At 44.3% G+C, this 12,883-nt stretch overlaps 1 protein-coding gene across 1 annotated transcript; it reads right to left on the bottom strand.

Moving 5' to 3' along the window:
• Nucleotides 1–338: 338 nt before the first annotated feature.
• Nucleotides 339–1,265, bottom strand: LOC114080096 (vomeronasal type-1 receptor 4-like). The gene has a single exon (XM_027921639.2). The coding sequence runs from the start codon at nucleotides 1,263–1,265 to the stop codon at nucleotides 339–341; it is 927 nt and encodes a 308-aa protein (XP_027777440.2).
• Between the last annotated feature and the right edge of the window lie 11,618 nt (nucleotides 1,266–12,883).

The raw sequence follows: 12,883 nt of genomic DNA, 5'->3' as shown, positions 1-12,883 counted from the left end.
CAACTGGAATATAAAAACAATCAAAGAAAATGTTTTCACACTAAAGTACTTTGCCATTGTTGTAGTTGGCATTGTTTTTTTAAATATTAAATTTACATTTGTTAAATATAACTTTCCAGAATTTCTTCTTGATGGATAAAAAACATAATTCAAGTGATATGCATGACCAGGAACTCATGTGCACACCCACATAGGTACACATGCACACATTTTTAATATCCAGTGTCTATGCTGTGTATTCTCAAGAGATTTGACCTAGCATAACTGTTCTTACAATTTTGTGGTAAAGAATGAATACAAGTAAAAAATTGAGCAAAACCTTACAGATGACATTTGCATCACAGATCAGGGGTTTTCCTATTCCTTTTCCAGGCAAAGGAGAGCCTGCTGCCACTGGAGTCTCTGCTCATGAGCAGAAAGGGGCTGACAGCTGGGAAACACCCAGAGACCCACAGAGATGTGTTTACCAGCAGCCAGTGGGGATTATACAAAACAGACAAGCAAACCTGAAAGACGCAGGAAAGTGTGTAAAAAGAGACAAAGGTGCTCACCAAGAGGAGGATGGTTTGGGTGGCTCTGGACTCAGGGGAGGACCTGGGGGAGCTGGACTTATGAACCTGCTGCATTCTCTGCTTGTGCCTGTGCAGGATGAGTACCATGGAGCTGCTGGCCCAGAGCATGAGCCCCACGCATAGGACATCAGGGAATGTTAGCAATGCTGCATGCAGTGAGTCTGTGGTTGTGTCATGACGAACACTAGAACAGTATACGAAATCTTTTAGAATTGTGAAATTTTTGTTGCTTCTTCTCCCAGTCATGTGCATAAGAAAAACAACATTTACAAGGAGGTACAGGATCCAGCTCAGGTATATGGAGGAGCCAATGTACATGGGAGCTTTCACTTTAAGCTCTGCCCATCTGGAGTCACCAGGACTGATCTTAATGGCCTGGAAGACACCCAGGAGGCAGGTGCTACCCATGGACACACCCCTGCCCACCCTGTGAAGATAGAAAAGCATCTTGCATTCGAAATCACTGAGGAAATCTTTCACTCCAAAAGCTGCCACTGTCTGGGGAACTCCTCTACACAGGAGAGTTAACAAGTTGGCCACAATCAAGTGCTGAAGAATCAAGTCTGTGTGTCTTACCCTGCACCCAGTGAAGTAAAGGACCAGGTAATGGAGGAGAAGAGAGGAATTGCCCAGAGCTCCAACCACAGTCTGTGCCAGGAAGATGATGCCTACAGCCACATCACTGGTTGCCATCCTGACAGTTCCTTGGTTTCCCAGCCGGAGGGTCCTGCAGGGGAACAGGAGGCCTGGGCTGCATGTGTCCTCTCAACCAAAATCCAGCATTCCCACTGTGAAATTTTACTTAAGGTTTTATTTTCTTTAGCAGTTTTCTTTTGTACCAGAGATTGAACCCAGGGACACTTAAACCACATCCACAGCCCTGTTTAAATTTTATTTAGAGATAGGGTCTTGATGAGTGGCTTAGGGCCTCACTAATTTGCTGAGGCTGGGTTTGAACTCTCAATCCTCTTGCCTTAGCCTCCTGAGTCCCTGGGATTACAGGTGTGTGCAACCATAACTGGTTCACTAGCAGGGTTTAATGAGGCTTGTATAAATTGTTAAGGCATGAAGTGTGTATAAATTCCACCTATGAAGGCAATACATGGTGATTCTTTCACAAGTATAGGCAGGTGCTGAGATGGCTTTGAGTGCAACCAGGAGAATTTATGAACACAGAGATGAAGTCTCTGTCCATATGCATACTCTGATCAGGTGCCAAGAGGGGTCTTGAAACTGACTGACTGTTTACAGAGAGGGTAGATGAATCCCCAAGCATTCCTAAAGCTAACGAGGTGGGTTCTTCTATCATTCTAGCTTGTTTTTTACTATTACTTTTCTATATTTCTAATATCTTCTAAACTCATATTTTGTAGCTTCTTATCTTGATGTTTCTATTTCTTTGTAAAGTTTTATTTCCTGTACATGCTACAGCAATTATGGGGGAACCTTTAGATGTTTTAGTAACTGCAGGTGCACTGAGGGAACTATAGCAGACACCTGTCCCACAGTGAGTCACCTGCAATGAGGCAGGACTGGCTCCACATCAGGACAGCTACCCTGTAACTCACTTGGTTGTGTATTAGGAACACAAGCTCAATGGCCCTTATCACATAAATGGTGCACATTTCACAGGCCACATCCTCAGCTTTGGGGCACGAAGAATCAACTTGAAATAAAAATGTGTAGTATAAAAATAAAATATTCACTTATTGAATAAGTTACATATGAGTTCATTAATATCTAGCCAAGTATAACTCTTCCCAGGAAGCAAGGTTGGGGAATGGTATTTCAATGGAAACCACCTACCCAAAGCACCAAAGTTAGGCATGAAAACTTTTATATTTAAAAATTGAAATATCAGAATTTCTGTGGTAATTCAATGCCTACATTTAGCAGACTTTGCTGTTTAAAGAAATTTTAGGTTCACAGAAAATTAAACAGACAGCAAAGAGATTTCCTACATTTGCCTTATGGACTCATAGCCTGCTCCACCATCAGACTCCTAGAACAGATGATGCATTTGTTGCAATGAAGAAAGTATTGTCGACAACACGATGACAAATCTCTGACAGGTCATGTTGGAAACAACAATGATTATGTTCACTTTTCCCTTCTTGTTGCTTACCACATTAAGAGGAAAATAGCCTCGCCATAATCATAAACCACTGATGGTTTCAGGACTGCTGTGATTGCTGTCTCCATTGGCTGCACCATGCACAGAGTTAGAGAAACCTTTCTGCTTAAACAGTCACCGTCAGATCATTTCTCCACGGTACTAGAGGATTTCTGTGAGCTCTTCCTACTCCGTAAGAGAAGCATGGAGAGATTACAGGTCTGGCTGCAGAGTTCTGAAGATATACACTAGGATTTAGGTCATGGAGGCAGAGTTCAAGATTGACTTTAAAACACCTCCTCATGTACCTTGAAAAAAATCACAGTTCATTTTCCCTTGGATTAAAACCCAACAATCACTGGCAGTGAAGATCAGACTAAGCCATCAGGGATTGGTGCAGGATCGGGGACCCCATTTCTTTTACTACCTGAACCCACTCCTCAGGAATTTCTTTTTCCTGTATGGCTTTCACATTCAACCAGTTTCAATCTGCAACCCCCTTTTCCAATGTGATCACTTACCCAGACTCTTGAAATGGGTCTTCCCTCACAGATGCTGCTCTCACACTGACACTGGATTACTCACCAGGCTCTTTCTCTTTACCAGGATGGTGATCTCAGTGCAGAGGCCTCTGTGACCAGGAGATGTGCTGCAGGGAGGCGGCCAGGTCCTGAGATATGGGTCTGTGACTCTGTGACCTCACCTCCCCTCGGACCTGCAATTTTCTCTGTACCGATAGCAGCAATGGACATACAGGCTTGGGGAGTTGAGGACAACACTGCTGAAATCTTTCTCCCCAGGTGATGCTTTTCAACAACAATTATAAGTTGCTTCATAATAAGTCTTAAGAGGATATTGGAAAGTTTGGATAGGCTCGTACTCATCCATATTCCCTGGAGACACACAGGGTCTCACTTGAAGGGTGCAAGAAATACTGAGGTCTGTCATGTGAAAGACTGGCAGTGAGCTATGCATGTCCCATCACCTCCATGGTTACTTGGTGTGTCGGGGTGAGGACAATCAGGATCTCAGCAAATTTCAAGAACACAACACTGTCTTGCTTATGTGGTCTCCAGGCTGGGCAGTGGGTCCCAGAGTTCATTCATGTGGTAATGGAACTCTGTGCACTTTGACCAACCCCACTTGTCCCTCACTACCCTCCTCTTCACCACCCTCTTTCCACTCTGTTTCTGAGGTGTTGACTACTGTAGATTCCACATCTGAGTGAGATACAGGGCTTCTCTTTGATTCATGTCACCTCCTGCCCTGCCCTCCAGGTTCACTCCTGTCCTCACGGTGGCAGTACTTCCCTATACCTAGGAGGCCCCACAATGCTCCCTTACATGAAGAGACCCCATGCCCACACATGCCTGGTGGACACCTGGGCTGCTTGCATGTCCTGCCCACTGTGAACAGTGCAGCTGTCTCTTTGAGGCACTGGATTCTTTCCCTTTAGACGCTCACCCAGAAGGGAGATGGCTTCACTTTCAATTTTCAGAGGGACCCTCTCACTGCTTTCCATGGTGGCTCTGCCAGTTCACGTGGTCTCCTACAGGGCACCAGGTGCTCTGTACTCCATATAGTTCCCAGTGCTTGTTTTCTCATCTTTGGGAATCATCTGTCCTAACAGTTATGAGGTGATTCCTGGGTGTGGCTTTGTACATTCCCCTGGTGGTTGGTGATTCTGAGCATCCTTTCATGGATCTGCCAGCCATTGACTTGTCTTCTTCAGAAAAATGCCCATCCAAGTATGTTGTCCAATATCTGAAAAAAGTAAGTAGTATTGTGTGTTGTGGAAGACAACATGACACCTTAAGGTAGGTGGCGAAATGATTACTAGGATGCAAAATTAACTTACCATCTCTTTCATAGTTGCCAATATTTTCCACTTGGCAAGAACAGTTATAATCCACTCATTTGGGAAAAAATGCTAACCAGAATACATTACCACTAAAGATAGTGTTTGTGTCCATTCGAACTTCTGAATAGTTCATTCTACATATTTGCTATTTTGTAACATTTTGCCCACATCCTAGGACAGGTGAACTTCCATATGAATCACGTCCTCTGAGGAGCCCAGTTCTATCTCTATCCATTGCTGTCCAGGGAAGTCCAGTCTTCCACAGTTGGCAAGACCACCCTATCAGCACCCAAAATGCAAACATCAAGAATGTGTAGGAAACAGTGATTCACAGCTGGCACACAGACTAACAGAGGTGAACAGAACTGAAGGCCACACTGCTCAACAGAGTTTCTCTGAAGACCCCTGAGGTAGCACAGGACCCACTTTCCCTTCTGCATAGTGTTTCCTCATTTCCTGTCTCTCCGCGTCTCAGCCTAACACTGGCCTGTGCAGCTGCAGGAGCCCACAGTGGCTGAGGCCTGACAGGAGTGCAGGGAGGAAGAACCTGCAGGGAGGGACCCTCTGGCCCTCAGGGGAGGCGTTGTGGAGACTGGCCATGGCACTCCTATCCCTGTCCTTTACCCACATGGACGGAGCCCGTGGTCAGAAGGAAGTCTCTCCAGTGGCTCCTCTTGGGCGAGAAGTCAACACACTGCCACGTACAACCCAGAGAGGGAAAAATGAAATTAATTGATCTCTGTAGGATCCAGAAGAGGGAATTGAAGAAGCCCAAAGCATCTTGGGCTTTGTTTTAAGGCCCTTCTCATGAGGCTGTTGACAGTGGCCTGCAGGACACTCAAGAGGCAGGTGGTACCCCTAAACACACTCCTGCCCACTCTGCACACACAGAAGCCTGCAGCCAAAGTCATTAAAGCAATGTTTCATCCCCAAGGCTACAATTTCCAGGGAAAGGCCCTCAGAAAGTGGGACTAGGAGCTGGTAAACATGGGTGCCTGGGAACCCCATGATCAGACCACCTGCTGTGAGTGACAAGGAAAGGCAATGGTAGAGAAGAGAGGCCTTGCCCAGGGTCCTGACAGCAGTCTGAGGAGCACTCCTGATGCCCAGTGCCTGCGGGCTCTGCTGTCCATCACCACAGCTTCCTCTCACTCTGGACAACAACGATTCCTCTAAGCACAGGGGCTCATGGTAGAGATGGACCCCAAGAATGATTTGGATGATGCTTTGTGGGACTGGCAGACATTTCAAAGCAAGAGCAGATGTAGAGAATACTCAGGATTTCATGGGGAAGTCCTCACTGAGGATGGGGTTTCTGACCTGGGAGATGAGGAGACAGTGAGAAAGAATGTGAAATGAGACATTTTCAATGTAACCTGAAGGTTATCTTAGCCACAACAAATAGGTAAAATGTCAATCATTATCCACATCACAATCACGTCAATTCAGAATGGATTTCCAGAGGAAATTATTAAGAAAATATGACAAATTTTGAAAGGACAATTTTAGCATTTGCAGAATAGCATTTTTCTTTTTAAAAGTACACAAAATACAATTGATCAACAAATATATAAAAAAGTGTTCAACATCTCTAGCAATTAGAGAAATGCAAATCAAAACTATTCTAAGATTTCATCTCACTCCTGTCAGAATGGCAACCATCAAGAATACAGGCAACAATAAATGTTGGCGAGGATGTGGTGAAAAAGGCACACTCATACACTGCTGGTGGCGCTGCAAATTGGTGCAACCACTATGGAAAGCAGTATGGAGATTCCTCAAAAAACTGGGAATGGAACCACCATTTGATCCATCTATCCCACTCCTTGGTATATACCCAAAGGGCTTAAAATCAGCACCCTATAGTGATGCATTCACATCAATGTTTATAGCAGCTCAATTCACAGTAGCTAGACTATGGAACCAACATAGGTATCCCTCAAGAGATGAATGGATAAAGAAAATGTAGTATATATACTCAATGAAATATTATTCAGCTTTGAAGAAGATTGAACTTATGGCAAATGCCAGTAAATAGTTGGAGTTAGAGAGTATCATGCTAAGCCAAATAACCAATCCCACAAAACTAAAGGCTGAATGTTTTCCCTAATATGTGGATGCTAATTCACAATAAGTCAGTGGGTACTAGAGAAGAATAGCATTACCTTGGATTAGGTAGAGAGAAGTGATGGGACAGGAGGGCAGGGGATGTGGCGATAGGAAAGACAGTAGAATGAAACACATATTACTGTATGTATATATGTGACTAATGACCAATATGATTCTGAAACATGAACACTCAGAAAAATGAGAAATTATATCCCATATATGTATGATGTATCACAGTGGATAAATGTATTCTACTCTCATGTATAACTAATTAATACAAATAAAATATTTTTAAAAATACACTACCTTATAGATGACATATTAGATTTTATTAAAATGAAAATTATTTTCTCTAAAAGACATACACACTGTTTTAGCTTTTTTTTTTTGCTGCTGATGGGGAGAATTTTAAAGGAGGAAAAGTTTATTCAGGGGTTTACGGTTTCAGAAGTCTCCATCCATACAAGGTAGGCTCCGTTCCTCTGGGTTCAAGGTGAGGCAGAACATCATGGCAGAGGAGTGTGACAGAGGGGGGGAACTCACATGAGCAGCAGGAAGCACAGAGAGTTCATTCACCAGAGACAAATATGAACCCAAAGCCACACCCCAATTCCTACCTCCTCCAGGTGCCCCCCACCACTTCTGTTACCACTCAGTTAACCCCTATCAGGGAATTAATTCACTGTATGGGTTAAGACTCTTGCAACCCAATCATTTTTCCTCTGAACCTTCTTGCACTCTCTCACACGTGAGATTTTGGGGGACACCTCACACCAAACTATAACACACGTGTGCAAAGAGACAGCAGATACAGGCAGGAAAAAACAGAAAGAAACACCTAGTACAAGACAGAGACAGACACTGAAATGACAGGAATCTGGACACTTGAACATAATGCTAGATCTGGAACTCAGAGTTTGCTATTTCTACACTGTTGTTGTCTGTGTTTCACCGGAGGAGCGGGCGGGGGGGGGGCTGGTGGTGTGCAATTAATGTCTTCTTAGGTCTCTTATGAGATGGTGCCTTGCTCTGCGCCTGCACAGTGATGTTCTAAATTTCACTGTATATGCAAGTGGTCTTGAATGTCCCTGATCTTAATTGACTGATGACAGAAGTGGAGAACAGGAGGAAAAAAGAAAGGAGAGAGAGAGAGAGAGAGACCCTTTGAATTGCAGAGGAGAAAAAATATATCTTGTAATGCCTGGTCACACCTGAGGGTGTGACCTTGGCTGCCTGCTTCTGTGTCAGCAGCTTCAAGGCTAACTGGGCAATCAGCAATGAGAGCACAGGTCCCTAGTGGACACCCAGGGTTCCCATAGCCCAGCCTGTCCTCTATAAGCTGAGTCCAGGCTGCGGCAGGAGACCATACACATGGCTGATGACTCGGGTATGGGTGTAGATGTGTGGATGCTGCTGTGCCAAGATCTAAAAACTTTCAAATTAATTTCTGTGTCCACTCAAGCTGTGTCCCAGAGTTTCAAGCCCTCAGTGTCCTCCAGACAGTTCCTGGAGAATCATCACATCCCATATCTATGGCAGTGAAGCCGTTGTCTGTGGGGAGACAGAGTTCTGGGGCTCCTACCCACAGTCTTCCCAGGATTCTCTCCCACTGAGGACGTTAGACCCCAGGTCTAAACTTGAATGTGTGGTGCCCAGACATTGATAGGACTGAGGGAGTCAGGAGAGGGGGAAGGAGGAGCCTGGACAGGAGTCAGCTCAGAAGGGAAGGGGTGTTATCCTGGGTGAGGCAGTGTCAGGTGAGGACAGAACGTCAACATTTTCAGAAGGTATTGAAGTTCATTGTATGCTTTATAAAAAGATTCAAATCACTACCAGTAAGTGTGAGATAATAAATCTGAGTGGAACAATGATGTCTTCAAACAAAAGAAAACAGGCAAGTCTGAGGCTTTATGATAGAAAGATTGTTAACCAGAGGAACTGTTACAACCAAGGGGAACACAGCAGACTTATGTGGTTCAAAGTGAGCAGTGGGCAGTGCCCTGGTTTCCAGTTCCTGCAGCCACCCTCTCACTTGCAGGTGGGCAGGTGGCCCCTGACACACACTGCAGGGCCGTGCTATCCCTGGTAGGGATCAAGAAGCTCCTGGGTCCCTGCTGGTGCCGCCCTGACCCTCCCAACTGCAGGCTATTCCCAGTAGCATCCAGGCATTTTCTTTCCATACATCAAGGAAGGTGAAGAATGCCTGCAGACAGAGGAAAGAGGAGAGCCAGCAGGGAATGGATCTTTTCAGGAAATAGGCTGAAGGAGATGCCAGTTGGATAGGGCTGTTCTATTCCCTGCAGCATCTAGGAATGGGGTAGGTGGCCTACAACCAGCATCCAGAGCATGGCAGATAACATGAGCTGGCAGATGTCTCTGGACCCAAAGACCACAGTGCTCACACAGCCTCAGGGCCACGTGGGGAGAGAACACTCGCAGCTGGCATGGAGTTACTTGGAGACGGAGTCCTAGCAGTCAGGAAGTGGAGAGAGGCTGGAGTGAAGGTGGAGGTTGCTCTTCAGGGAGTGCAGAGACACATGGAATGCAGAAGAAGATGCTGCTGAGCTTGTTGGTGGCAACTTACTACCAGGATTTGGACTGAGTGGACTGGGAGAGTTCTGGAAAGGTTGCCAACAGCCTTGGATGCTGAACCAAGGACCTCTCAATTCTGGCAGATGTTACCTGAGAGCCAGGGCTGCAGGGGAAGCAGATGGGCACATAGCTGTGCTGGGCGGACCTGGTGATGTGGGTTCACAGATGAGGGGGACCTTCCTATGACCACTTGGCATCTGCACACAGGTTCCCTGCCTTCCTCGACAAAGAAGTGTGTCTAGGGAAGACCATGCTGCACTCTCACTTGTCTCCTCTCATTCTAGTGGTAAACTAGCTCACCTGTACACTTGTATTTATGCAGTGTAAGTATGTGCATGCTTAGATCTGTTTTCATGGGGGATAGATGGAAAACATGTTGCATAAAAACACAACTTACTTAAAGATGCTTTATTTGCAGAAAGTGTTTGAGACAGAAACTCTAAGCCTTATTGGGGGCAAAGTATAGTTGATACAAGAAATACCCTCAATACAGATCACATAGCTTGTGTTTATTCAGTCCTCTACAAATATAGAAAGTTGGTTTTGAAAATTATCAGAAGGATGTTGCTTGAAATAGGAAAACCCTTCAGAGACATTCCTAATAATAATTCATTGTCCCTGTTGAATTGCAACCATGAGATTCACAATAGCTGCATTTTGTATTTGCTTCTCTGCATACATATCACACAAAGGTATTTGTTTCTGCTCCAAAAGAGCAATATTGAGAAGGGAAACTCCCTTGAGTCTTTTTTTTTAATTATAGTTTTCTTTCTTCTTCTTTTTTTTTTTAAAGAGAGAGAGAGAATTTTTTTAATATTTTTTAATTTTCAGCGGACATGACATCTTTGTTTGTATGTGGTGCTGAGGATCAAACCCGGGCCGCACGCATTCCAGGCGAGTGCGCTACCGCTTGAGCCACATCCCCAGCCCCTCCCTTGAGTCTTGTTCAATCAAGTACCTGGTCTTCAGCAAGACAAGCTGTGCTGGTGGTGTCCTGAGCCAGCACTGGCCTCGTCAAGAGAAAGGCCCTGAGGTAACGGCTACAGTGCAAAGGTGGTTGTGGATGTTCAGCAAATCAGTCCTGATCCTGCTGATGGCCACCCTCACAGAGGTGATGGTCATCTTTCTAATCGTGTCTTGGCACCCATGGAGAATATATATAACTTGATTTTTACTTTTTTTTTAATGTTCAGTTGAAATCAATCCATGACAACAAGAACCTCCATAAAATGTAATATTTTCCTGTCAAGTGCATATGGGAAAGGTAAATTTTACAACACCTTATTTATCCTTGGAAACTTCTAATAGGAGTTCATGGTATTTTCATGCTGTGATTAATAAAATCATTTTGTTCATATTTATAAATAATAAAAACAGGAGGAACTGGTGGTGTGAAATTCCTACAGGCATTTGGCAAACTGTTTGGAAATACATCCTCGAGCTATCTAGGTGTAAACATATGACCAACAAGGGCACCACTGCATACATCCCCAGCAGAAATACACACAAGCATCATGACAACATGTTGCAGAACCTACCAGCCAGTGCTGATCTTGACGATCCACACACAAAAACCCTACCAAGTGCTCACCTGTCTCCACTGCTGTGACTAAGTACCTGTGGGTGGGTACTTTGTATAGAAAAGGAATTAATTCAGTTCATATTTCTTCAGATTGAAGAGCATGTTGCCAGCATCTGCTCAGCTCTGGTGAAGGCCTCAGAACAGAGGGAATCTCAAGGGTGGGAGCATGTGCAGAAGAGACCACAGGGTAGGACAGTGAGGGAGAGACAGAGGAGACACCTGCACTTGCTGTAGGACCACCCATTCTCATGGGAGCTGATATACTCCAGGAGATCACCATTTGCCCTTGCAAGGGTGACTGCCCCAGGACCCAAGGCCCTTCTCCTTGCCTCCACCAATACACAACTACAGAGACAAGGCTTTCAACTCAAAAACATTTTAATGGAAAACCAAAATCATACCCATACCAGGGCACGAGTACATCAAGAGAGGAATGCTAAAATTAACTATTTGAAATACTTGATGTTGAATTCATTGCCAAAAACAGGTGGAAGAAAATTATTTAAAATTTATGGAATTTTCTAAATCAAATATAAAAGGGTTCACAGAACAGTTTCTATCGTGTACAGTACAAAACAGGTGATATACTGCGTCATATCCTGGTCACTTTGGGGAATGGTGTTGGGAGATGCAAGAGGAGTTTTCATAGAAACCAAGGGCACTGCTTTTCCACAAAGCAGCTATATGCAAGGTGTGTGGTTACTTTGTGTGATTTTGTTGTGTTATGGTCTGAGCTTAATCAATATTGATTATAAATTATAAATTATATGTCATAAAATATTAATAAGTAGGATTATGATAGGATTATGTGATGAACGTTATAAAATAAATAATGTTAAGCTGTTTCTAAGATGGTAAAAATTATTATTTTTTATTTCGTATGCCCACAAATATGCTCGAAGCCAGGATGTGGTTGTCTGTTTTTGCTCTGCAAACTGCTTTCTCATCCCTGGTGTCCTGCTTGCTTGCCTGCACCTACAATTTCAAAGATGTGGGTTTTTTTCCCCTTATAAACCCCACACAACTTGGACCCGGTGATGTTCCTGGCAGAGATAATTCAGGTCCTGAAGGGGATCAGTTGCCAGCTGGCTAAAAAAAAAAACCTCTAATTTGGACAAAATTTGGACTGAGAATATTTTCTGAGTGACCAGCTGACAACATTTGGAGGTCACAGTGAGATGCATTTTCTTGCAGGCAGAAGATTACTCAGTAACACCCAGGAGGCACAGCAAGCTATAAACAATCTAGGGAAGGCCCCTGACACGCATTCCTCAGCCCCAGGTACTGTCTCCATTGGCTCCTGCCAACCCATGATTCCTTTGCTGAGAACTTCCTGTTCTTCCGGGGGATGGTAGGTCTGGTCTGTGTGGATCCACATCAGGGGACACAGGGATAGCTGGATGCAGTGATATTTCCCAAGTTCAGGGCTGTGGTGAGTGTCACCCTCCAGCCCACTGGTTCAGGTCTGATCTTCTGTAGGTTAAATCTGTCTTTGGCTCCTTACCTGTTGTATGTTCTGTTGTCTTTGACTGGTTATTACAAATCCAAGTCAGTCCACTTCCCATTTGTCCTGTACACCTCTTCAATGTTTCCCGTCCCATTTTCAGGAATGAGAAAACAGCTTTTGTTTGTTTTGTATATTGTCATGCGTACTTAGGTTTGGTACCAAAATTGACATATGAGCTCATAAATTAAAATTTAAAGATGGATCCAAATACCTTTGGTTCATGTAATTCAAAAAGTTCAATTTAAATTGGGCAAACAAAAATGTTTCTAAGTGTGGATATTGGTGATAGTGACTGGGAGACCAGTGTTTGAGATCGGGGTCCCTGATTACTTCATGGTTGTGGCATGTGTGGTGACTGGGAAAGTTCCTATGCAAAGATGTAGAATGCCCAGTTGCTAAGGCGATGCTCTCCATAGGGAGACTCTGTTGCCAGAGTCTTATCATCTTTGACCTTATTCTCAGGCACACAGCTCCTGGGAATGAAGGACCTTCCTTGCTAAAATAACCACAATGGTTCACCCGTTGCTCCTGAATCTGCCATGAATTA

This window comes from Marmota flaviventris, chromosome 18, assembly GCF_047511675.1.
Source record: "Marmota flaviventris isolate mMarFla1 chromosome 18, mMarFla1.hap1, whole genome shotgun sequence".
Classification (NCBI taxonomy): domain Eukaryota; kingdom Metazoa; phylum Chordata; class Mammalia; order Rodentia; family Sciuridae; genus Marmota; species Marmota flaviventris.
This window is presented reverse-complemented; position numbering and strand designations above follow the sequence as displayed.

Bases quoted from the DNA above. Each gene is read 5' to 3' on its own strand.
- LOC114080096 (XM_027921639.2), bottom strand. From the start codon at position 1,265: ATGGCAACCAGTGATGTGGCTGTAGGCATCATCTTCCTGGCACAGACT.